General features: G+C 45.6%; 1 protein-coding gene across 1 annotated transcript in view; it reads left to right on the top strand.

Moving 5' to 3' along the window:
- The window catches only part of Prkce (protein kinase C epsilon), a 530068-nt gene that overhangs the window by 177300 nt on the left and 325850 nt on the right, over nt 1–26918 (top strand). Inside the window, exon 2 of the mRNA XM_026783064.1 lies at nt 14370–14433. Within this exon, the coding sequence (XP_026638865.1) occupies nt 14370–14433 (64 nt within the window). The remainder of the gene's footprint in view (nt 1–14369; nt 14434–26918) is intronic.

The raw sequence follows: 26918 nt of genomic DNA on the forward strand, positions 1-26918 counted from the left end.
GAAAGCCAGCTGAGCACGCAAACATGTCATTATGGGTAAAGACAGGTTCTGTCTCAGAGAATGGAAAACTCTGCCACACTTCTTATAGACACCATCCCACTGTTTTCACATAAACGTAAAATCATTTAAAACTGTCCTGCTATCGTATAGCAGACTCAAGTGATGGATATTTGACTGGGGGTAAAGTGCCATTGGTTTTGCCTTGCCTAACATATTCTATTTTACTTTACCTGATGGAAGTCTGAGACCTGCGCCTGGTTTTCTTAGAGCCTTTCTTAGATAAGAAGGAAGTATTCCAGTGTATGATTGTAGAAGTAACAACGGCAGGTTGACTGCCACCTGAGGAGGGCTGTATGGCCCTTCATAACAGGACGTTTGTTCATCATCGGATCAGTGAGGTTTGCAGGCTATGACAGTGTGTTACGTGAAAGGTATAAAATATGAAACAAGGGGCTACATCACCCCCGCTTCCATGCCCCCCCTAATGCATGCACTCATGCACATGCGTGTGCACACACACAGACACACACACACACACACAAATGGAACAACCTCCCCTTACAGAGAAGGGCATGCAGATCCAAAGTTAAGGTTAGTTCACTTATCTTTTTGCTGTTTTTTTTAAATTGTTGTTATTGGTTTTGTTTTTGTTTCCAAGACAAGGTTTTTCAGTGTAGCTTTGGAGCCTGTCCTGAAACTTGCTCTGTAGACCAGGCTGGCCTCGAACTCACAGAGATCCGCCTGACTCTGCCTCCTGAGTGCTGGGATTAAAGGCATGCTCCACTATTGTCCAACTTAGCTCACTTCTTAAAGACATATTTTTGTGTATGTATATGTTTGTGTCATATATCTGGTGCCTACAGAAGAGGACATCAGATCCCCTAGAACTGGAGTTACAGGTGGTTGTGAGCCCCACAAGGTGAGTGCTGGGAATCAGATGTGGGTCTTTTCCTTAGTTTATCTAGGCCATGTCCAGCTGAGGAGCGCACTGGCCTCTCTCCCACTGGTTAGGAATGAGCAGCGCTCTTACCACTGTCCTGAAAATTAAACTGTTTTGGAGATGTGCAATTTAAAGTCATGCCCCATTTTTAACTTGTATCCCCAAATTAAAGTTAAGAAAGCTGAGATTCCGATTGTTGATTCCCAAGGAGTTTGCTTACAGCCTACCTTATTAGTAACCTCTTTGTGCCTGCCTTTCCTTGTTTGTGAATAAGGGATTTATTGGCATAATATTCTTAAAAGAATAGTGCACTTACGTTTAATCATAAAGTGTGGTAGAAACTAAGAGAAAGGTAGAATGTTTAAAAACTATTCATATACACACACAAATCACACCTCACCCCCTTTTGCATAGGTCCTTTTTAAAAAATGTGATTATAAATATATCCCTCACACACTGGTCTTCACAAGATTGGATCAGAGGGCACATATTCCTTTATAAGCTAATTTTAACATTTAATACCACACTGTGAATAGTTTTCCATGTTATTAAATGTAATCTTAAATATTTTTGTATGGTGTGTAATGATTTGAATAGTCTGCCATTTATTTGGTAGTAAGCTATTAACTATATCATTACTTTCTAATTTGATGTTCTTAAAAATGCTGTAATGATCATCTTTTGCCCATGTGTGAATGAGATAAATTCCCCAAAGCGGAATCGCAAGGTCAAGGGAGTGTTGTTATGTAATGCCAAAGCCTTCTTTACACATGTGCAGCTGTCTCCACTCCATGGGCACACTCTTACATGAGTGGCTCTGTCTCCCTCATTCTTACCAGCTCTGCATAATGTCACTTCAAGGTGACATGTTTTGGAAATTTCCATTTGAGGCTTTCTTGAAGCAACTGTGTCTGTTCCTTTGCCCACTCAAGATTCCATGTACACAAGAGAAACGGGGGAGCGTGGAGGAATCTGTCACAGCCCTGAGAGCAGACAGAACCCCAGTATACTTCTCCTTAAACTCTGGGCGAGGAGACAGCAGAGTGCCACCCAGTGGAGCACATTGGAGGGACTGGGGAGCCTCAGTTCAAAGCAGTACAGATCAGTGTGTCTCAGCCTGTGGGTTGTGACCCTGCAGGGGTCAGATATCCTACTTATCAGATATTTACATTATGATTCATAGCAGCACTAAAATAACAGTTATGAAGTAGCAACTAGATAATTTTATGGTTGGAGGTCCTCCCAAGATGAGGACCTGTATTAAAGGGTCGCAGCATTAGGAAGGTTCTGCAGCCTAGCATGGAGACAGCTTCTCCATGGTGTTCTGAAGGACTCCAGGCTGGGAGAGTGCTTCCCCCAAGGGTGGGAGTGAAAAACGAGAGCCTATGGATAGACCTAGCTGTAGAGATGTATGCTCCTTGGTCTCACTGCAGAAGGACCTAGAGTCAGGCTGACTCCTCGAGAGAAAAGTTGGAAGACCCTTTGCAAAAGAAATGGTCGAATATTTGGGGGAGGGCTAGAAAAATGGTGTGGAAGTTTCCAGAAGAAACCATTTCTCTGCTACTCCATAGACTGTGCCTGAGACCACCTGAGAGGAACGGAAAGAGATCACTTCCAGGCTTTCAGGACAACTTAGGGCCATGTACCACTGCCAGTTAACCAAGGGGAGGAGGGCCTCATCGGAAGCTTAAAGGAGAGCATCCGGGCTTCCTGCTGCAAGGGAGGACTCCTCTGTCCAACCCTAAGGGCAGATGGGAATGGTATTCTTCGAATATGTGCTGTATGTATGTACCAGAAGAAGAGAAGAGAGCCACAAGGAAGTAGGAAGTCATATGCATAAACCCAATGTATTATTAGAAGTAAGTTCAGTCAAAGGATAATAAGATAAAGTCAAGGAAATCTAGACTATGGAATTAAAAACCTATTTATAAGATCAGACACCTAAGGATCAATTCCACTAGCCCAACATTCAAGTAATAGGTGTTTCAGAAGAATGAAAATGAAATAAAAGACTATGACAAAGGATTAAAAGATAAATAGAGGAGTAGCTTCCACAAGTTCAGAGTAGCTTCCACAAGTTCAGAGTAGCTTCCACAAGTTCAGAGTAGCTTCCACAAGTTCAGAGTAGCTTCCACAAGTTCAAGTTTCAGCACGAGGCACAGTGATCAAAAATATATATATAAAGCCTTTCTGAGGCACATCCCTGCGAAATTTAACAACAGCAAGAACAGCAAGGATGAAAAAGGGCCCCAGACTTCCAGAAAGGAAGCCAGGGCCGTCAGGCTGACATCAGAGTCTTTGTTGTCCGTATTGATGTTAAAAGGACAGTCTGATAGCTTATGGTTTTTTTAAACCTAGAATTCGATATCTAATCAAGCTCACTTGTGAGGGCAGACATGCTGAGTCTTAGCACACTGGCGTCATACCCACTACTAATAGCGTTGCACCAAGAATACAATTTCCTAGCATAAACTCAGAACAAGAGAGAGTGGGTCCTGACAACAGAGACTGCACCCCAAGTCATTTACAGCACCAGCCTAGAGACTCAGAAGGATCCTGGGAAACTTTGGGGATTATAGAAAAGCAACTGAATGGAAGCCAAAGACTCTGAGTTTGATGCTGTGTTGTCCACTCAGTAGCATGGGAGTTACCACTTTTGTACATGGATAAGAGTATGAATATAGATATGAATATGTACATATATAGGCAGTTTATAAGGCCTTTGTATATGAATGGTATTAGTTTTCAGAGTTTAGAGCCACTGTATAACAAAGCATGGAACTTACCTGTGGCAGGAAAACGGAATGTCTGCCTGCATTGTGAGCCTTGAGTGTCCAACATTGGTATAAATTACAAAGGTGTGGGGACGGGGAGGGCAGGGAGCCCTGGAAGCACCGATGGTTTCTAGTTACAATGTGCAGGGCCAAGAGATAGCCTAGGGTTGATGTGATTAGAAATTGACATTTTAGATAGTGTTTTCTAGTTATTGAGAAAGATAGAGGAGCAAACGAGGTGTGTGTGTGTGTGTGTGTGTGTGTGTGTGTGTATGTGTGTGTTGCTGAGGATCAAACTAAGGACCCTATCTATGTGAGGTGAGTTTATACCACTGACCTCACTCAACTGCCTAAAAACTGAGAATTCTGACATGGAATGTCTAGTGGAAAGGGAATGAGGAGGAAGGTGACTGCTGAACCAAGTTCTCATCTATCACAGCAACAAGGCAAAGAAAACACCTGGAGAAGAAGCCAGAGAATTGAGGCATGTATAATTTAAAGGCATGGCAGTGGCCATGAGAAAAACTTCAATAGGGATTATTAAAAATCGGTCCCTTTTGGGAGTGATGGGGCCGAAGACTCGCTTCTCATCTCAAGCAGGCAAGTAAGTTTTGATTTCTGAAAAACAAGCACACCATTATAGTCAGTTTGGGTCAAAATTTAGTTCAAAATAATGCGGAAATACATAGCTGAGGAGAAAGAACATGGCCGGTTTGGCAAAGAAAAGAAAAAAGACCTGACCCCTTTTAATTGGTTTCTTTGTGTTTTTGAACCAAGTCATTTCTAACTGTTTCTGACTCTTAGATTTCAAGCTTCTTCGAGCTTTGCCAAACTGGTCTTTTTTTCCTCAGAGAATATGGTTCCAACAGTATGGGGCAAAGCAAAAATAAATCAGACTTGATATCCAGAATATGGTCACATAGGAATGTGCCCGGGGGGCACCAACTGCCTGGGGGGCACCGACTGACTGCTGTTGGGTAGCCTGCATCCTGTTTGTGCTCACTGATCTGCCTGGCTGCTTTGCTGTGGTTTCAAGTACTTTGAACTCAGGTTTTTAAAGAGGACAATGCAGGCTTTCATGGCTTCATTGTTGAGTCCAAAAAGTATCCCTGTTTTTGTTAGCTACGAAGCCTGGGCTCAAGGGATAGCTCACAAGGAGATAAAGAAATCAAAGTAAGTGCCGCATAGCTTGGAACAGGTAGTGCTGGGATTTGAACCCAGACAGTCTGGTGTCAGTGTCTATATACTCCATCGCTAAGCCATGCTGGTCTAATGTGAGAAGCGGGAAAATGAAGTAAGCATACAGCTAAATGTGTGCTGCCCCAAGGCTCATTTACCTCATCTATGTCCTGTCCATCCTGCTTTCCTGCTTCCTCCCTGTCTCCCCGTGTCTCCTCTCTGTTTCCCGACATTCTCTGTGCCTGGACATTCTGCCTAGCTATGGGCCGTTAAGCTTTTTATTAAACTAGTCAGAGGGGCACTTCTTCATAGTGTACAAAAAGATTATTCCCAGCAAAATGCAAGATAATAGCAAGGAGCTTTTCACTTCAGAATGGCCAGGGTCAAGGCTTACATTTCCTGCTATTTGTTCTGTTTGTGCCCACACCACTTTCTGTTAGGGCATACTGTGTTTTAACATTTTCTTCCAAGATAGAAGCGCTATCCATCCTGCTTTCCTGCTTCTTCTGTGTCTCCTGTGTCTCTCCCCCTTTCCCCAGAATTCTCCTTGCCTGGAAATCCTGCCTAGCTACGGGCAGTACCTTGACAGTGTCTGTCCTTGCACATGCCCCCTCTTAGGCTTGGCTCACAGTCAAATGTTTGCTGGTCTTGGACAGCCTTTTCAGTGCACATAGACTTATTTGTTTTGCGCCATCTCTGTCACCAGAAGCTGCTAGCTCTTTCTGAGCCACTGGAAAGAGGAAGCAGCAGATTTGAACTTGTGTTTACTGCATTTGTGGTATATCGAGAGCTAAGATGTGTCGTGCAGGTTTCTGCTCTAGATGTGAGACTCACAAGGGTGGGCTGCTTTTCAGTTGCTTCCCGTGACCTTACTGTGAATGATGGGAAAGCAGGGTGCCCACCAGATTGAGGGTTACTTACTAAGATGTGTCCAATAGTGAAAGCCAACTCAGCCAATGCACTTAAAAGGACATTTTATTTTTTGAAAAGTTGCTGACTTAAAACTATATAACAAATGATCCTGAATGGAAATTTAAAAACAAAAGGGTTAGGAATGGAGAAGAAGACCCGATTCTGGTCTCCATATCCTGTGGTGTCCATCTCATGAGGAGGCTTCCACTTCTTGTTGACCAAATGTCTTGCTAGTGGGTGGGAAGATGTCCCAGTGGGTGAAGCCCTTGCCTCACGAGTGTGAGACCCTAAATTCAGATCCCATAATCCATATGAAGCCAGGAAAGGTCGTATGTTCTATAATTCCATTGCTCCTACAGTGAGATCAGAGACAGAGCTTGGAGAATCCAAGGACGCTTGTGGGCCAGTTAGCCTGGTGTATGCCACAGCAAGCACCAAGGGATGCTGTCTTGAGCAAGGTAGATGCTGAGGACCAATATCCAGGGATGTGCTCTCCTCTCCACGTGTGTTCTAAACATGTGTGTTCTAAACATGTGTGTTCTAAGCATGTGTGTTCTAAACATGTGTGCTCCTATACTTAAACACTCACAGATACGAAAGAATCAAAAATAAATTCAAATAACTTACAAAAACCTTGAAAGCAAGCGTTCCCCTAGAAAGGCGCTATATCTGGAGTGTGTGTGTCCACCCACACACCAACGCCCATGTTTTGCACGACAGCTTAGCATATAAACACTTGCATCTTGTCGTTCCCACTTCTGAATCTCAGATACCACCCAGCACATTTAGATCCTTTTCTTACTTGTAGAGTGATGTATCAAATGGTGTTTGCTTATTTATTTATTTATTTATTTATTTCGCTTTTTTGGTGCATTTAGGTCATTTGGGTCCCCACTAACCACTACAGAGCGTTTGGGAAAAGTCATCTCATTTTGTCTGTGAGAAAAATGGAGATCCACACTTAGAAAAAGAGGATTAAAGAATTTGGTAGACTCTTAAACCTACATGTTGGATGTGTTTTTCTTGCTATTATTATATTTTGATCCCAGACGACAGGAGAGGGTGGCTCAGCTGTGTGCCTGCGAGTGTGTTCGCGTGTGTGGGTGGTGTGTGAATGTATGCACCCACACGGGTAGGTGTACATTATGTTGTGTGACAGATGTGCTCATGAAAAACTCTCAATGAGTCTTTTTATTTTTAAAAATGAACATGAAAATTTAAATGCTCTGGGGGTGGAAAGATGTTTTTTTTATTTAAAGGAAGCTTGTGGAGGAACCCTTATGGGAAGTAAGACTTTTTTTTTCCTTTCTAAAGAGCAACTTCATTGAGAATCAGCTCTCAGACAGCTAAAGGCGGCCATTTTGAGTGCATAGCTTGATGCGTTTCCTCAAACGTATGTACTCACCCCGTCATCACCACATTTAAGATGGAGAAAATGTCCATCTTCCCAAAGACTCTTTTGCGTCTCTTGGCAATCATTGGTCACCTCTGCCTCCAGGATGTAGTCACCCTTGTGGTTCTTGTCACTGTAAGTTAGTGTTGCCTGTTTCAGGACCTTATATAAATGGAACCATATGGTGTTTGGTGTCTTTGGCACGGCACATAGTACTGCTAATTTATTCATTTTTATTGCTAAGCAAACTTCCATTGTGTGGATGTCGTGCTGGTTGCTTATCCTCGTACTGCCGGTGAGTGTGGAGTTGCTTCCAGTTTGAGGCTCCTAGGGAGTGCAACTGCTAGGGACGTTTGTGTACAGATTCATGTCTTCAAAACAAGTCACCTCCATCACCCACCTGTGCAGCCCCAACGTCTGTGAATGTTGAAGTAACTTAATAGGACATGCTTTTGTAGAGACTACACATACAAATGTCTGTTGGTTCTAAGGCTGTAACTCAAGTGAAGAGCACTTGTCCAGCACGTATGAGACCGGAGTTCAATCCCCAGCACTGTACAAACAAAGGCTGCTTAGTGAGACTCCACTCTGCAGGGATGCACACACAAGCCCGCACAGCATCTGTGTGTGGGAACAGGGTGGGCGAGTGCACTCGTGTGCACATATGGAAGCCAGACGAGGATGCCACGTGTCTCCTCTTATCATCCTTGATTTTAATTTTGAAGTAGGGTCTCTCACTGAACCGGAAGCTTGTGGATTTGGTTAGGCTAGCTGACCCGTGACTCCATGGATTTGCCTGCCTCTGTCCTCCCTTGCTGGAGTCATAGGCGTGAGTGGCTATGCTCAGCGTTTTCATGTGGGTGCTGGGGATTTGAACCCAGGTTCTCTTGCTTTCATCACAAACACTCTTACCCACGGAGCCACCTGCTGCCCCCTGTATAATATCTTTACACTACAGTGAGAGTCATTTGAGGGGGTAAAAACAACCCCTCCCCATTATTTCATGGAAGCGGTTGCTATGGTTGCCTGTTATCAGAGTGGAACCATGAAAACCATTCATTACGTGCATCCCACAGCCTCTTGACCAGTGAGTGTGTGCTTTCGGTGGAACGGGTAGCAGTTTCCTCCCTGATGAAGAGCCACTGCGTGTTTGCTGCTGCAGCATTGCCCTTGCGGTGCCTTGGTGACTTCAATTTTTATGTCTGATTTTTTTTCAATATCATAGTATTTGTATACAATGCGTTAGGGTCAAACTCACACCCCTACTCGCCTTCCCTCTCTTGCCATGACTTGGTGCTTTGAACTTCCTATGAGATTCTGGCTGCCAGAGTGGTCCTTCTCAGCCTGGTGTCTCCCATACCAGGAAGCCCTGAGGCTGTGTTGTACCTAAGTGTGGGAGAGTGGCCCAAACTGAAGGCTACAGACTTGGGTACTGAGTCTTCCTTTTATTTTCTCTCTCACTTTCTCTGGTATTTGTTAAGCAAGCCTTTTACCACTGTGTTAGATCTTGTGTACTTTAGTGTGTATCTGTTGCATTCGTGTATGCGAGCACGTACATGTGCGTGCGGAGCAGTGAGCGGTTGATGCTATGTGTATCCTTCCTCTATCATTTCCCCCCTAACTTGTTGAGATGCACCCCTTCCTCGACTTGGAGGGACTGCCTATTGACCGGGTAGTCAGTGAGCTCCGATATCCTCCTGTCTTTATCGCCCCTAGCAGTGGGATTGCACTGTGTATCCCCACACCCGGCTCTTCATGGGTGCTGGGGATCTGAACTCATGCCCTTGTGTTTAGGCAGCCGGCATCCCAGTGACTAAGCCATCTCCCCATTTTCTTCTTTTGATTTGGAGTCAGGGTCCTACAAAGTTGCCAGAGCAGGCCTTAACCCAGTTGTGGCCTAGGCAGGTTTTGGATTTATGGACCTCCTGCCTCGGTCTCCTAAGTGGCTGAGATTACAGACCTGGGCCACTGTGTTCAGCTTCCTTTCCGAATGGTTCTTCTACCTCCTACATCTTCCCCAACCTTTCCCAAGGAAGGAAGAAAGAGAAACAAAACATCTAATTACTTGAGTCCCGGTAGGTGGACCCAAGCCAGTGCAAACCTCTCTCCCCATCTATTCTTTTCTCCAAGCTCGGTGCCTGTGGATGGTGAGAAACAGGAAGTGAAAGTAGGTGGCCTGAGCCGGGTCTGGGGAAGTTTATCTAGAGGTCTCAGGTGAAAGTTGGCTTGTGGTTAGGAGGAAGTTTGACTGAATTTCAGACCGCCTAACTCTTGAAATCCTCAATCCACTAGACACAGGCATAGATACCTGTGGTCACTGAAGCCTGAAATATACTTTGTAGGTAAGGAGGTTGCTGATCACTCCCTGGTAGAGTTGTGATTATTCCAAACTACTTCTTCCAGCATTTCTGATGGGGGTGTGGGGTGCTGGAAGGGTCCTTGGCCTGAGAGTTAGGAGCTGAGGGTGGCTAGCTCTTTTGAGTCATCTACAATACTCAGTTGTAGGGCTGTATTCCTAGAGACAAGGGATACATGATGACCTTGACGTCACGAAGCAGATGTGCCCTCATTGGCATACTGTGGCGACGCTGGCTACTCTTCTTTATAACCTCAGCTTTAAAATTGTTTGTTTATTTGAACTGCTAGGGTTTGAAACCAGGACCTTGTGAATCTAAGAAAACACTCTCCTGCTGAGATTTTCTTATTATGTTTCCCAGGGTTGCCTTGAACTCATAACCTTCTTCTCTCTACTTTGGGAGTATTGAGATTACAGATACGTGCTACCATCTCCGTCTCGGGTTCTTATTCATAGACCAATGCATTACCTGTTACCTTACAGGTAAATTATGAGGAGTAAATAAAAATCAACCCATGAAGGGCATTAGAGAAGGTCAGTCACCACCCAGAAGTCCATGTGACTCTTTGTTTTTGACACCCTGCTGCTGCAGGGGTTTCTGGGTGGTTTGTTCTGTCTCTGTGGCATTTTCCTTCACTGGAATGAATGGAATGAGGATCTACAAGGCATCCCTCTGCCTTAGGAAGGTTGGGTCTGGGAAGCCAGTGGCCACTGAAAAGGATGAGACCAACATTGGCTGGGAGGAGAATACCCTGGACAGGTATTAGTGAGGCCTCTATGGGGTAGTAGAAAGCTCGAGTCTGATCTCGGAGTGGAGGCAGAATCAATTCCTTCCGTGATGAGGTAGTTTTGGGTGGGCACCGCGGTGAAGCTCACTGTCGTCCCCTTTTCTGTCTGGAAACTGAGACTGTCATTGACTTCGTAAGGGTGTCAGTAAGCCAAGGCATGTGAAGGCATCTGAAGCCAAGTCAATGCCCAGGAAACCTGTGACATCCCTTCTCCCTATCTGTCATGGCACCATGGACCTTTTGCCTGTCCCCAGGTTGGGAACAAGACTTAACTTTTTTTGATAGTCACAGTTAGCACTAAAAAGTTATTTGATATCTTGTAATAATATACGGTAATATCAAGGAACACAAAAGGTCTTCTGTGTGTATGAGGGGATTTGTAAGAGTAGAAAGAATTTTGGATTATAAAGAAGGGACTTAAAGACTGTGTGTGTGTGTGTGTGTGTGTGTGTGTGTGTGTGTGTGTGTGTGTGATGTGTATACACATTGTACTCATGTGTGGCATAACACTAATATAGAGAGGGACTAGAGGAAAACTTGTGGAGTTGGTTCTTTCCTTCCACCATCTGGGACTGAACCTTCGATCATCAGACTTAGTGGCAAGCCCCTATACCCAATGAGCCATCTTGTAGACCCTATTTGTTTCAGGGCATCCAGTCCTGGTCGATTTTCTTTTCCACACATTGAATATTTTCTGAGTGCCAAATGCTTTGCATTTCTGTCTCATGGAATTTCCATGACAACCCATTTTACAGATGAAGCCAAGGCTTATGGAGAGGAAATAATTGCCTGAGGTCACTCAGCGGGTAAGAGACAAAACTGGGATTCAGCCCTGGTATGAAGCCAAGGACTGTGGTCATCTCCCCCACTGTCTCCTTGGCTTCTGGCCCTGGCTAGTGGGGAAGCCAATGGTGATTTAGCTTGAGGGAAAGATCACAGTCCAAGAGAAAGGGAAAGTAGCTAGGAAGTGTGTCAAGGAGATGCAAGAAGTCTAGAAAGGATTTTATGAATAGGGCTACAGCTGGGGCAAGTGGAATGAGTCCGCATTGCAGGTGGGGTTCAGAGCTGACCTGGGAATGGCTGGAGGGAGGGGTGGGGTCTGCTCCTAAGTTGTTCCAGCTGCCTGGCACTGGTACTGATGCCCTCTGAGACTGCAAAGTTGCAGGCCTGGGAGCTCACATTGCTTCCTTATCTGGGCCGTGCCACCATGGGCAGAATCTGTGATGAAATAAACTTGGCTGTGAAGCTAGACCACTTTCTACCATGCTTTGTACTCAGCCATCCTTCCAGTCACCGGCACTGAAGTCCCGCCACCCTGGATGGAATCTCAAAGCCTCCTCGTTTGGCTGACTGGGGCTTGGCCAGAGCTCTGCAGCCATCTGCTCACCCTGCAAAGCTCTTTGTTGCTTTTGGCAAGTTTAATGGCTTAATTTCTATTTTTTGGTCGGGAAATGCAGTTCCCTAGCATCAAGGGAGCAGTGGGTGCTAAAATGGTTTCTGATAGCTATCTTGAATGGTAATATCCTAATACATTTTTACTGTCAATGACCTGTCCTCCCTGCTACGATCCTCACTCCCCTTTTGCAGAGATAGGCTCGGTGCCCGCCTTTGGATAGGCCTCGCTGCCCATCTCATTCTTTTCCTCTCCTCCTCCCTGCCTTACACAGATAGCATTGTGCTTCACCAATACAGTCTGCAGCCGTGGGAAACCTCTGACTTGGAGGATATGAGAAAGTGTTTCATTTTGTTTGGGGGTTTGCAGAGATGATCTAATCTCCAAAAGGCATACATTATTTGAATTCCATGCTCGAGGGGCAAAAGGGCTCCTGATCGTTTTGAACTTTGGCAGGGATAGAATTCTGGTTTAGCGCTGTTGAGCAGGGCCAGTGGCTGGCTTTCCTGTTTGTAATTCCATGCCAGGGCCGGGGTTTGTTTATGATGGGGTCATACTCGTGCTTAAGAGCTCTGGGGAAGCTTTGTTCTCTTCACACATTTGAAATGACGAACTCAGGAGGTGGAATTGCACGAGAAAGCATCCCGTGAGATCCCCGGTTAGGTATTTGGTTCTCATCTAGAGCCAAGGCTCAGACAAGTGGATCCTGTGGTCTCCCTGGATGTGACACAGATCTGTTCACTGCCCTTCTTCACTCTCTGACCAGAGTGCCTGAACTTCCTCCAGTCGCCTCACCAGTGAGAGAGAGATCACTTGACGAGCAGAAAGTTAGCGTTTTCAGGGCTAAGTCTGGCAGTGCAACACAGCTCCCGAGTGGCTCTAGAATCTGTGATTCTGGAAAGGGTAGGGGTGACCTGGAGAGGACATCTGTTCAGCTTGAGTGTCTTTACCTTGCACAGGTACTCATAGATGGTCATTGTGTGGCCACCTCAGCTTCCCTCTCTGAGTCTTGTGTCATTGCTGCTTCGGTGCAAGTCACAAGTCTTTGTTTCTCCCTGGGCATGAAGACTTTCAGGAGTGACGGACATAGATATGCTTTAGAATCCAGAGCCTTTTCCCACCTCCCCAAATGGGTATTGGGTGTTTTCTGGCCAAGAGACACGAGCCAAGGTTGGGAGTGTGGCACAGGAGAGAACGACATGGACACTGTGCTTCAGTTTAATAAAAACTGATTAGGACATGTCTGGTGTGCTGTGGGAACCCAGAGGAGGGAGGAATGCGGCCTGATGGGAGTATCTGGAAAAGCTTCAGAGAGGAGGCATAAATTGCCCTTGACCCTGAAGGAGCAGGAGACGTTCACCACACTGCCTCTTCCTAAGAATTCCTCGCTGAGCATCTGCTTGCTCTTTGCTGGTGACAGTGGAAAAATTACAGGAAGGGATGGTGGTTCCTGTTCTTAAGAAATGCGCAGCTTGTTGGAGCGCGAGCCTGGCACTGCTGAGTCCATTGGAACTCTGTGTATACAGATGGACGGTGGGGGTGGGGGGGGTCTCTCTAAGTGTGGACTTAGAGAACCAAGGCTTCCAGAGTCACTACTCTCTCACACACAAAGCACACTTTCTACAAAGAGAGTTCCTGCTTTGCAAAGATGTCTTAAGTGGTCCAGTCCTCTGATTTCCTTCCCACTGCCTGGTTCTGTGTAGTGGGAGTTAGTTGAGTTCGAGTAGGGGAGGGAGCAAATTGGGCATAAAAGGAAAAGCCGTTGGTAAGCAGTTAGATGGACTGGCTCTCTCTTTACAGCCCGCCGGAATCTGTGGGTCACAGAACACCCCTGTAGCCAGCACAGAACCAAAGCATGGGGGACTCAGGGTAGAGTGGAGTGGACTTTCTGTGCCTTTGTTTTTGTTGTTTCTTCTCTGACTGTTCTTGGTTGCTCTGGGGATCCAGTTGCTCATTGTTTATTTTCTCCCTCTTATTAGCTGAGCTCATCACTGTTCTGGTTTTTAACATCACAATGAGATTTGAATCACTGAGAACAGGAGTGACGTCTTACGGGTCTCTGGTTTTCCTGAGAAGCAGTCCTATCGAATGAAGGACACACATTCCTTTGGGTGATCTTGGCATCAAATCTCAGCACTGACACTTAGCCTGGACCTTTGAGCAGTTTCCTTATCTGTAAAAGGCAATAACACAAAGCCTTCCAACCTTCACGCAGTTGACCTGGTAGGCTGGGTGATCCTTAGCTGTGGGGATTGCCTTATATGCCTGACTTCCCTGGCATCTCTACCCTTTAGGTACCAGTTATAGCTTTCTCTCTGCGAGTCATGACCGTCAGCGTCTAGACAGCCATGCCTCTAGAAAGCCATTAAAGATCCATTGTAAAACAAGGTCCTTCCCAGTTGAAGACCCCTGATTGATGCTGCCTTTTGGGGGTGCTCCAGACCTCCTGGTACAACACAGTAAATGTTCCCTCAGCGCTGGAGCTCACTCCTAACTCGCCTCACTCTTGACACAGTGTGGGCTGCTGAGTGCATGGAGCTGCTCCTCTGGCTACAACAGTTCCGGGTGGAAATGTGGACCCTTGAGCTGCCCGCACGAGCACTAACAGACCCGCTCTCGTTTTCTTCCTTGCAGATTGATCTGGAGCCAGAAGGAAAGGTGTACGTGATCATCGATCTCTCGGGGTCATCAGGTGAAGGTAGGAGAGCATGACCTCTGACCCTCGTCCTGCTGTGCTGAGCCCTGGTCTTCTGGGTCTCCCCATTCCTGTCGTGGCCAGGGCATTAGCACAGTGACATTTAATTAGTTGGCGTGCTGTAGCAGGGGAAGGTTTTTCTGAAGATGCTGTGCCCATGTACCAAGAGGAGCCAGCCATCTGTTAGTGGTGGAGCAGAAGGAGGTTTCGGACTTGCTGAGAGACCATCCACACAGGCGTTTCCAAATGCTGTGTGCAGGGCAGATGCCAGAGGAGCGCACCCTCTCCCAGGAGGCTTCTGTGGGGTTTGTGTTGTGTATGGTGAAAAGGAAGTAAAACCAGTTGGTCTAACGGTGTTCAGAAACGAAACAAAGAGGGTGGCAGACTTTAGAGTCTTACACGTTTGCATCATCTGCAGATTCATTTTACTGGTTACTCAAAAGGCAAATCAAGCTGATGAGATGAGACAACATGCAGGTTTTCTCTTTGTATTTTTCTTCTTTCTGCATCCTCTTCTCTTGCCTCGCCCCACCCTTGTTCAAGTAGTATCTCTTAAGTGTAGCATTGTACGTGTGGGGAAGACTGAACACCCATGGTACAAGGGAAGGCTAGAAAATCAGCCTTGTCCAAACGGGTGCAGGGCAATTATGGCTGCCTTGGGCACTAGACGGGGTCGTGAGTAAACCGAACCGAAATGCATTGACTGACCTCTTCTTTCCTCCTCCTCTCTCTGTGGTCAGGGAGACACAACGGTTAATATTAGTGGCATGGAAGAGAGACTGGAAGACAGGATCTGCTTCCCCTTAGAGATGAGGGAAAGAAGTCGTGTTTGGGGTCTGTGTCCCCAGTTGGAAGGCAGACATTCTTGTCCTTCAGCTCTCCCAGCTAGAAAACTTGGCCATTTCACAGACTCGCACAGATTATAAGTACAAGATCGCAATCACACACACACACACACACACACACACACACACACACACACACTCACTCTACGTAATGGCTGTGATGGGAGGAAGATCAAAGGCTCTAGGTCAGGAGTTCTCAACCTGTGGGTTGCAACCACTTTGGGGTCACATATCAGCTATGTGCATTATGGTTCATAACAGTAGCAAAATTACAGTTATGAAGTAGTGGTGAAATAATTTTATGGTTGGGGGTCACCACACATGAGGGACTATATTAAAGGGTCTCAGCCTCAGGAAGGTTGAGAACCACTGCTCTAGGCAAATGATAGTTGATAGGGGCCCCTGATCACTTTCATCTGGCTTGTCCATCGTCAGTCTTAGCAGGTGCTCAGAATATTTTCATAACCATGGGCATATGGGGACCACACTGGAGTTGGGTCCTCTTTTAATAGTGTTTGATGATTTGGCATAGGTTAAAGGCTTTCCTCGTCCTTTCAAACTTGGTATCTTACGTGTTCTGCTCTTCATTGCAATTATCCTTGGTATGCCCAGCTTCCCTTCTCTGTTCAGCCCTGCACAGCCAGGAATAGAATATGCCGTTGAAGAGTTGAGGATTTGACAACACGTAGTATGAAATATTTAAACCTACAAAAATGAGGTGAAATAAAGCAATCAGGGTCAGACAAAGCAACCTATCCTGGCCCAGGTGGTGAATGCCTGAGGACTCCCTTACTCTGGAAGCAGAGACAGGAAGATGACCTGAGTCCAAGAAGCATGCACATCCAGGCCAGCTTGAAAAATAATAAAGCAAACACAGAGTGAGGCTTACAGTTAGTTGCCTTAAAAGATTGTTAGCATGGTATGCAAGCCCAGCTTATCAGACTTGAGAGTTTACAATAACGTCCTGATTGTAGATGTTGGAAAAAATGTTTGATAAACAGAAATCAATTCCTTTTTTCCTGTTCTTTCCCCAACCTTAATTAAACATGCATTTCCTGCGCCAAGATGCTGGGCAACCAATGGCAGGCTTGAACTATTTTTTTTTCTCCTCGAAAAGATTAACGGCTTGCAAAATTATAAACTGCATACTTTTTTTTACATTAGAGAGAATGGAAATGGACAATGAATGAATAAATAAATCAGAAGCAATTGATTTTTTTCTGCTTCTACGCTTTATTGCATGCGAATAACCAAAGCAATTTTCATTGGGTTATATTCCAACTCTATTTTTTTAAATCTCGTTCATCTAAAGAAAATAGAGTTTACTTTAGAAATGCTGACACATGCCAGGGTCTGTAAAGTACTAGCATATGTTGCTGTAAAGTCAAGAGGGCTCTCTTTTCCCTTTGCTGGTCTAGACATGGGATTCCCTTTTGTGAGTGGCAGGCAGAGGCTCCAGGGGCCTGTGCTAGCTCCATTTGTACCATATCTATCTCTTCCTCTAGTCCTGTGCCCAGCCTGAGAGGGCTCTCAGTCTGGAGGTGGTTTTGGCTGTGTAAGGGTTGGGAAATAAAGACTTGGAGAGGGATAAACCATGGCTAGAACTCACAGAGAATCAAACTGCTCAAGTGCACTACAAACTGTGGATTCTCCTCACAGGTCCTCGTCCACTGTCTTTCTTGGGTGCAAATTCTAGTTGTGTTCTATGGAACGGTGAACTGAGGGGGTCACTACTCTATTGCTCTACCACCGACATCGCTTCAGCAACCCTGTCTCCATGCTCCGCCTCCATCAATGGGAAGTACAGATTCATAGATCCCGTGCACATGTTACAACACATGCAAATTCCAGAGAGTGCATAGGAAGGTGTGGGGGTGTCCGTGTGAATACACCCCCATCTTCTAGGGTGTTCCAACGGTTCTTTTTCTTGCTAACATGCTGTTAGGAAGCTTGGGTGTTTACATCCGCTGCAGCAGGATCTAATGTGATTTCTAACCATCTAATAAAATTCCATCACTTGCACATCCTGTGCTGGTCACCGTAATGGGATTTGACTAGTGTGTGCTTTGGCTAAACTGGGGAACTTGACCCCAGACATAAGGGGGTCAGGCCAGATGACACTGAAGGCCATTTCTGGTCATATGATGTTATCCTTCTGTGTAATTTGAATAGATATCTGTGTCAGAGCTCATGGCCGACGAGTGGGTACTATCTGCAGCTGATAGAAGGGGCATGTCTTGTCATAGATTTCTCACTAATGTCACACAACATTCTTGTGTGGGTCCCAGTCTGAGATATTCCTTAGTCTGGCTTTCATCATGCATAGCAACCATTTGCCTCCCTGGTAAGCCTGGCACTATTGGCTCACCACGGAATTAGGTCAAAGCATACTCAGCTCAGCTAACAGAAGTATAGAAAGCAACTTCTCGAATGTGTAAACAGTTGTTTCTTGCAGCGTATGTAAGTTATTATTTCTGCCTTCCCTGTCATTTGTATGTGATTTCTTATTCGTTATAATAATATGGCAATGCTTCATTATTATGGGCCCTCTGGATGGGAGATGGTAGAACCTGACTGTGGGATCTTCCTCGGCTTGGCATCTGGGGGCCATGCTCATCTTAGTTCATTCAGAGTCTAAACTGCAAAAGAAATTGTAAGAAGTAGGCCCCGTTGGATGTCGGGCTCCCAAAGCTGTCTGTAACACTGTACAGAATCCACAATAGAAGTTTGAATGACTTTTGCCCTACAAACACCACACATACTACATTTGAGTCTGGTCCTGGTAGGACTGTGGACTGTGGAAGTTGAAAAACAGGGGGCAGGGCCCACCTACCCCACCTTTCTGCAGTCACATGATGCTGAAATGCATGGTGTCTTCTGTAGAAAAGAACATGGCCCTAGTAGTCCCTCAGACCTGGGTGGAAATCACGGCTGTTTACTCACTAGCTTAGCTTTGGATTCTTCACCCAGAAGATGCGGGTGAGGGGACGTTTCCTTTGGACATAGCTTTGGAGACTCCATTCTTGTCACTCAGTGTAAACCTAACTCACGCTGAAGTAAACCCGTGAAACTGCTATGGAAAGATGGCTGTAAGAAGAAGGCCTTGAGACAGTGTTCACGTATACGAAGATGCTCAGTAACTATTCAGAGCCTAGAGACCCCAGAGCAGGGCGGTGGGTGTAGTTCATCAAGGTCACATCGAAAGTAGCAGGCGAGCTCTTCAGGAAAAGAACGGGAAGGCAGGTTTCTCACTCTGGGTGTGGGTATACTTCAGACCACACTACGGGCTCCCCTCCAGTCTTCCGCTCTGTCAGAGCCCTGATAAAGGGTTTTCAGCATGGACATGACCTTCTGATGTTGTTATTATTTTGTTCATTTCTTTGGGGTCAAGAGCAAAGGTAGCAAAGGAGGCTACTGACAGAACACGTGGATCTATGCCAGATCTAGGAGACTATTTCCTGTGGGGTTGAGACCTAGATGTAGTTTTACTCCTTCATCTTTCTTCCTTACCGTCCCCCAAGTGAAGCAGTTCCTAGCCCAACACTCTCTGGAGCATCCCAGAACCACTGCTTTGTGTCCTGAGCGCATTACAGTTAACAGCTTCTCTTGTTGGAACCTGGCTGCTCGCACCACCATTCGGTGCAGACCGAGAACACATGGCCTCCAGGCAGGCTCTCACTGGCCCCGGGTAAAGCCCTTCATCTGTTTAAAGACAGTTGTTAAATCTCTCCTCTTCAGGGCAGAATTCATCAAATCCTTTAGCCTTTCTGCGGGTATGTTTTCAAAATCTTACTCCTCTTTACAGCTTTTGGCCGGGATTTTCTCTAGTTGTTCAAGGAGACAGATGCGCTAAAGCCAGCTTCGCTTGGCTCAGGAAAGCCAGCGTGTGTATAGAGATTTCCACTTTACCAAGTTCTTGACACCAGCACCTCCCCATGGAAGTGGGGCGCCGAGGGGGCAGGTGATAACTTCAGAGCACACTGCGGGCTCCCCTCCAGTCTTCTGCTCTGTCAGAGCCCTGATAAAGAGGTTTTCAACATGGAATGACCTCCTGATGTTGTTATTATTTTCGTTCGTCCATTTCTTCAGAAAACTTTTAATAGAAACATAAAACCAAAGTTCCTAACTTTTAATCCAAAGGTGGCCCAGAGTCCCTTTTGTAAAATACACAGATCTATTTTTCATCCTTTCAGAAAGGAAAGCCACAGTCCCTGTTCCAGGAATGGCTGGAGCCCTCCCCAGCTGGCTGTAAGCAGACCCGGGTTCGAAACTAGAGTTGACATAAACCAAGCAGGACAATGAGCTTCCCTACTGCCTTGCTCTTTATCGGAGCGACAGTAAAGTCCTATGTCTATGGCAGACACTCAAGCCTTTCGGGGGAACTTCGGCTCTGCCACAGTGTAGCGTCTCCAGGTTCCATAGCCCTACTGAAGAATTTGGCCTTTTCTAAATTTCATGTTATTTAATCAAGCATGGCTGTTGGAGAGTTTACAGGGAGTCGCTTACTCAATTGAACGACACCCATCAATGCCTCTCAACGAAAGTGCCCAGTTAAGTATATTGCTAGGTTAGGGGGCTGGGAAGTGGAAAACAGAAAATGACATTCACAAGAATTGGAACATGGCTTTCCATCAGGAATATACATCTTGTAGGAAGAAGGCATCAAAGAATAAATAGCACATTCGCATTGCGTTTCAGAAGTGGGTGTGGTCAGGGAGTAAACTAGAATGGGAATAACCCAGCAAAGCTTCAAGGGAGTGCAGGGGTGGAGTGGGCCTCAGGGAAGGAGGGGAGAGGCTTCTGTGAGCAGAGGGAGTCCTGTTATCATTATCCAAGACAGATTTAGAGACTTTGAATATTTAGGAATGACAGGATACACAGGATTGATTAAGTAGACAGAGTGCGTCTTCTCCGTGAACATCCAGATAAAAAGATAGTTCTCAGTATTGCAGGTGGAAATTGTCGAGCAGGGGGAATGGAAGGCTGCAAATGGTTAATCCCTGCTTGAAAGTCAGAGGCAGTTTCTTCTGGGTTTAACTTCATGGCCAAGGCGCCTTTCTCTCTTCAATCCCCAAGGCGGAAAGGAGGGTTCCAGGTCAAAGTTAATCGTGTCTAGAATATTGGGTAGGAGCCTGGTATAACTATGGCACTGAGGTATATAGCAGGCCAAGTCCAAGGAAACACATCCCTCTGTGGCCTTTTCACTGTCTCTCTTTCCCCACTTAGACACTTGGTAAAGTGCTGTGTTAATCACTCTACTGTCTTCAGGCTGTCAGCCTCCTCCTCCCCTTCCTCCTCTTTTATAGATCTGGAAAATAAACTCCTGGTCTCATTCCTACTGGACAAGCATTCCACCACCGAGCCATTCCCATGTTTTCTCTTTTCAGTTTCTGTTCAGTTTTGAGTATGAAACATCACTTCGGACATTTATGGGTGTTCCCATCTTCCCAAAGCCACACCCAGCTGCAAGGTGCTGACCCATCTCTTCTGTGGGATGTCCCTTAGGCAATAGGATTCCGGGTATGTTCACCTCGAGTGCTCCCTACACATCTGTGGATGTGTCAGAGTTTCCAGAAATACATTGGGTCCAGAAAATAAGGAGTAACAGCATTCAGATGTTCAAAAGCATTGATCTTAAAATCTGTGCTTCTTCCTCCCAACTCCCAACCTGCTGTAATTTCTTGCAACTTCTGACACACACAAGTTTGCCGTCCAGATTTGGAGGTCCATCTTTGCCCCTGGGGAGTTCTGATCAAATACATAGGTAAGATAGAGGACTCAGCTGAAGAGCAATGAGCCCCGCCCTTGTCAAGACATCCTTATATCACAGAGCCGTTGCTGAAGTGCTCGTGAGAAATAAGCCAAGAAGGCCCCCCTCCCATTCCCTTTTAACTGGTCTCTAGAAGCCCAGCAGTTCCTCTGAAATGAATCATCCACAGTTAACAACACCAAATGCCAGCCATTAGCAGACGAAAACCAGGACTGAACCCGGAGAGACTGGGGAGCCGCTCACTGCAAGCCTCCTTCCTGTCTGCTATGACGTGGGTGTGGATGTATATTTTGCCTTGACTGTGCACTTGTTTTACTACTGATTTAATTGCTCTAGGATAGTCATGTGGGAGAGATGCATGTATAGAAAGAGCATCATGCTCGTGATGAGTCAGGAGTGAAGACACAGGCCCCGTATGTTCTCCCATGCCCTCTCATCCTGCATCTGTTGATGTGTGTCGTATCTGTAGCTTATAAAAGAGGGTTTGGGGGAAATAATGTTTGTAGCTCAGATCATATTTGGTTGAAATGGCCCATAATTGAATCATTTGCTGTTGTTAATGTCCTCGTGACTTGGCTTGAAAGAAAAGGGTATTTCCATTCATCTAACCTAATTTAGAGGGTTGTCTTTCTGTACCAATTATTCTATTCTTTTATCTACTTGAAACTGGCCGGTGCTGACAGTTTTATTGATGTTCCTTATTACCTAGCTTTGTTGAAACACCCACATTTTCACAATCAAACACTTTTGCCATCGTTAATCTAGGTGTAACGCCAAGGCTTTTATCTTCCTTTCTTATTGCAAAATGTCTGGTATGAGTTTGTATAGACTGAGGAGCCGTGAACACACACACATACACACATGTGCACACGGACTCCCTTGAATTCACTCTTTCTCACAGTTTCAAAGGAATTTATTAGTGGAGGCCAGGGTGCCTGTATCAGAGAAGGCATCTCCTTTTGCACTACACATCACCATTGTCACTAGTGTCAGGAGTGGCAGACAGACAGGAAGGCCTGGGGAGTAGGTCTGACCCACTGCAGCCACTTTCTCTATGTGGTACGGGCTGGGCAGGAGGTACCAAAGCTCGTGAAGCCACCAGTCTATATTTATGAAGCTTGAGACAGGAAGTCACAGGCACTAAATGAACACCAGAAACATCGCAGTGGGAATGTTGCAAGGAAAAGCAGTGGCTCCTTGGCATCAAACTGCTGAGGGTGTCTTTCACTCCCTGCTCCATGGGGACGGACTACTGGGCCATGGGGACGGACTACTGGGCCCACCCGTCTCTCTGCGGGAGTACTGAGTCTCCACTGAAGGCTAGGTCCAAGGAACCTCTAGTTTTCACTTATCTCATTGCCTATTAGAGGGATCTCCTGAGCAATAACCATGTAGACAGCATTAATCTGGGGCTCCTTGCCCCTACATCTGTGATCTGTGTGGAATCAGTGGATCATCTCTCTCTTTCTGACAGGGATTTTTGGAGCCTGTTGTAATCCTTAGCCAGAGACAAGTCACTGGCCCTCTGTTTAAGGGAACAGTCACATTTTCACCTAATTCCTTTTTTATTATTTCTAAGTAATTTTAAATAGCTCATATTCATAAATTATAAACTAGACAAGAAAAATTTCCTTTCTTTCCAAATTTACTTATCCCTTCCCCGGAGATGATAACTGTTCCCAGTGTATCACTGCAGAGACATCTGTGTACACACACACACACACACACACACACACACACACACACACACACACACGGTGGTGGCAGGGGAAATGAATTGAATGTGGTCGTCAAGGGATTTTTGTCTGTATTGTTCACCTGTGTGCCCGAGGACGGAGTAGCTGGTTTACAATGCATAACTGACAGCTATGTGTCTGTATAAATTGGATATATTCCTGATATTGAAAATTTTGATGTATCAAGCCCTAGCATGGATCACCTTTGGGCAGCAGTTCTGTTTCCCCAGATCAGGGAAGAGAATATAGTATCTGTTACTATTTTCAGTTCAGTTTAGCTGTGTGAATTGAAGGACATCATTTGAGATCAGGGCTAGTGGCTGTTATAGGTTGACAATCTGCACAAGGGAGAGCCTTCCATGGTGGGGAGGAGTTTTCTAGGTAGCCTCACCCTACCCTTTCCTACCAACAGCTGCAAACAGTATTGTGCTTCTTATCTTTGTCTCCTTCTACGAGAAGAACATGAGCCCCTGAGAGTAAGGACGCATTCCTTACCTCTGCACTCCTCGGACCTTGGATACTCAAGAGAAGAAAATAAAGGATGCTTCCAATGAAGGAAACTCAGGACGAGGAAAGTAGAATAGGGAAGAGATTCTCACTTGTGCTTGGGGACAGCACAAAACCAACATAGAGCATGGTTGCCAGTGGGTCAGACCTGCTTCCTGGGCTTCCTGTCCCTCTGACTCTGGCACTGACAATGATCGGGATGTGTAGTGCGGGGAGGGGTGGGGGCAGTCTTCTCTGCTGCAGAAGCCCATGGTCTCCACTGGTGAGTTCCTTTGAAACAGTGAGGAAGAATGAGTTCTAAGAAAATCACCTTCACTTTTAGAGTTAGCATGAAGAGTGTGTGTGTGTGTGTGTGTGTGTGTGTGTGTGTGTGTTTATTGGAATCTTCATTTTAATTCTTGCTTTACCATGTATTGTATGATTTACCAATACATAAAACAAATGTATATTGGGCCTCATGCCTTACTCTTTTAATCTAGTGCCGGAGAGGTAGAGGCAGACAGATCGTTGTGAGTTCAAGGCCAGCCTGGTCTACACAAGTTTCAAGCCAGTCATGCCTACATAATGAAACTGTGTCAAACAAAACAGAAGAGTTATATACTCAGAGTTCCTTTGTTTGCTAGCACCATGGTAAGGGCTACAAAACAATGAAAAAGATCGAGGCCTGGAGAATGTCCTGCAGCAAGCTATGTACTCTATTTAGGCCATTTTGTCATCTCTGTACACAAGGGTGGAATGTGTATCTCCTATGCATTTAAGTATTTTCTTCTGGGGGAGGGGAAGGAAGTTAACGTAACTCTGGGAGTAAAGGAAACATACAAAATCCAGGAAGTAAACAAAACTTATCAGGCTCAGGGAGCTTTCAAAACTTACAAAGGTCACAAGGCTTCTCCTCACTGTTATATAAGCACCAACGATGGCTGGGCAGAGAAGACCCTCCTACTGCGAGAGATGCCTGCACAGCCTATGGGAGCTCTGTGGATGCAGCTTTTTGTTAGCTATCGCTAACCAAAGTGGAACTGCAAGTGAAAGAAAATGTTCAAGGCAGAGTGCTAAATGGAGATTGTTATTCAAATGAGTCTGCCAGGCAGGCTTGCCCATCCCTGCTTTACATCTCGGGGAAATGAGGCTTACAGGGCTTAAGACTGAATCATGCTATGGAAATGCAGATTCTGACTCAGTGAGCCTGGCGATGCCCTCAGTGAGCCTGGCGATGCCCTATGCTTGACCAGCTCCAGGAGATGTCCAAGCTGCTGGTAACCAGATCACACTTGGAATAGCAAGAGAATAGTCCCTAGGGTCCTGTCCAACCATGCTTAACAGGCAGCAGTTCCTCTGGAAACCTCCCAGTTACTTTTCTCTCCAGATCCCAATAGTTCGCCTGAAGTCAACCTCAGTTTCTCCTCTCTTCTGGGAAGAGGGCTCAGAAGGTGCTCAGGATCCACCAGCAGGCCAGGCAGTGCCCTGGCCTTGTTTTTGAGCTTGACTTTAATAGCCTACAGAAGAGCTGAATGGGCCACACTGGGGTTCTGCAGGGCATGGACAGGCACCCGTTTGTAGCAAGAAAGCAAAGCCTCGAGGGGCCTTTTGGAAACCACTCGATGGCACATTGGATTTTTTGTTGTTGTTTTTGTATTTGTTTTCAATAAATAACCCCAAAGTATCGAGTGGTGCTTGAATTTGATCCCACTGTGCTAATTTTCTTCTGGTTCCTGTGACTTTAATTAAAGAAACTCACCCAGGGACCTTGCTAGAACTTAACTCTATGTAACCCTTCTCTGATAGCAGGTTGTATTGTTTCTCATGGTAGGAGGGAGAGTTCTGGATTAAGGGCTGGGTACACAGTCGGGGCATAATATTTCCCTGTTCATTAAATTGATATGTGACTACATGAAAGTAACAGGCAAATGTGTTGCTTTCAAAGGGGAACTATAGAGATAAATAAGGTGTTTGCCTGACTTTGCTTTGGATAACCAGTTGTTTTGTATTCCAGTTACAATCCGTTTCATGGGCGGATGTGGGCCTGAGTGTTTAAGTTTTCTTTCTGTGCCAGGTTCTTATCGAGGGGGGGTCTTGAGGCTACTTCATGGCCTCCTCGTACACCAGGTCCCCAATTATAACACCCCTCCCTCCCTGCTCATTCAGTTACTTCTCTGTTCTTTTACAGTGCAGTGTGATTGCAAGTTTGCCTCCTCCTGGGAGCCATCCCACACAGGCCCATCCCGCCTGTGCCTGCTGATCTTTTGCTCTGCTTTTGTCCCAGGCATTTTTTACACTGCTGTCCTCATCTATTTTTACTGTATGTTTTATAAGGAGAATTGAGGGGGGGCCCTGCCTGGCCCCTAAGCCACAGCCGCGTACTCTATGCCAGTCTTGTAAAGGGTAGAGGAAATGAGTGGGAAAATGCAGGAAAGGGGGAAAACACTGGATCTTAGCCTTTTTTTTTCAAGAGCAGTTTTGTTTCCCGAAAATGTCAGCAACAGAGGAGATGCTTTAACTTGAATCTTGAAGCCAGGTGTAATAATATGTGTCTCTAATCCAGCTACTGAGGACTGTAAATTCAAGGTGCGGTGGTGTGGGGAGGGGGGACAGGACAGTGTGGGACAGCAATCTCCAAAACAACAAATAAACCAAGATTTGAATATCAGTCTTAAAGTGCCTCGGAAGGCCTCTGAATGCCTCCTAGTTCTGTGAACCCCTCCTCTGAAATAAAGGTCTCCTGTAGCATCCCCGTTGTCTCCTCTAACTCTGGCCCATGAATAGAATGGGGAGCTTGCTAGAGAGTGCTCCTTAGTGTGTATCGATGGACAGACCCCCGGTGAGAAGGGGAATGGCAGCCAGTGCCCTGTCTCTGTCCCACTTATTCATGTGTGCCATGCAGTCAGGAGTTTTCTTCTCCAGATTAGGAAGCTCTTACCTGGAAGCCATGCTAGTGAGCAGAAACCCGGGTTTGCTTAAGAATACGCTATATTTTAGGGGTCAAGATTCTTACTAAGTGATGATGTATTGCCCCAAATGGCTGAGACACAGAGTGCCTATAGGAGGTAGGATACCCAGCTTTTTGTGTACATTAAAAGCCTAAACCTCCAAAAGAAACTATTGGTAGAACTTTGTCCCTCAGCCCTAACAGCCATTGTCAGCTTCATGAGAAGCAGCTGTGACTGCTCAGGAATGACCCTTGGGACCGAGCCTATTGACTTTGCCTCTTAGAAGGAGGACCAGGGAAGGGCTATTAAACCCTCATCTGAGAACTAAGCGATGTCCTCCTGCATCCCAGTCATACGTAATTCTACCCTATATACTGTGTGTGTTGTATATTCTATATAGAGCATATTATATAATATATATGTGTTTAGTAAATATAACTATACATTGTATATTTCAGCAGCTAGAGTATACAGCAGAAGTTTCATATATAGTACATATGTGTGTATATAGTATATTCCAGCAGCTAGACTATACAGTAGAAGCTTCATATATGTGTGTGTATGTGTGTGTAGAGTATATTTCAGCAGCTAGAATATATAGTAGAAGCTTAATATGTGTGTATAGTATATTTCAGCAGCTAGAGTATACAGTAGAAGCTTTGTGTGAGTGTGTAGTATATTTCAGCAGCTAGAGTATACAGTA

Source organism: Microtus ochrogaster, chromosome 16, assembly GCF_000317375.1.
Source record: "Microtus ochrogaster isolate Prairie Vole_2 chromosome 16, MicOch1.0, whole genome shotgun sequence".
NCBI lineage: Eukaryota > Metazoa > Chordata > Mammalia > Rodentia > Cricetidae > Microtus > Microtus ochrogaster.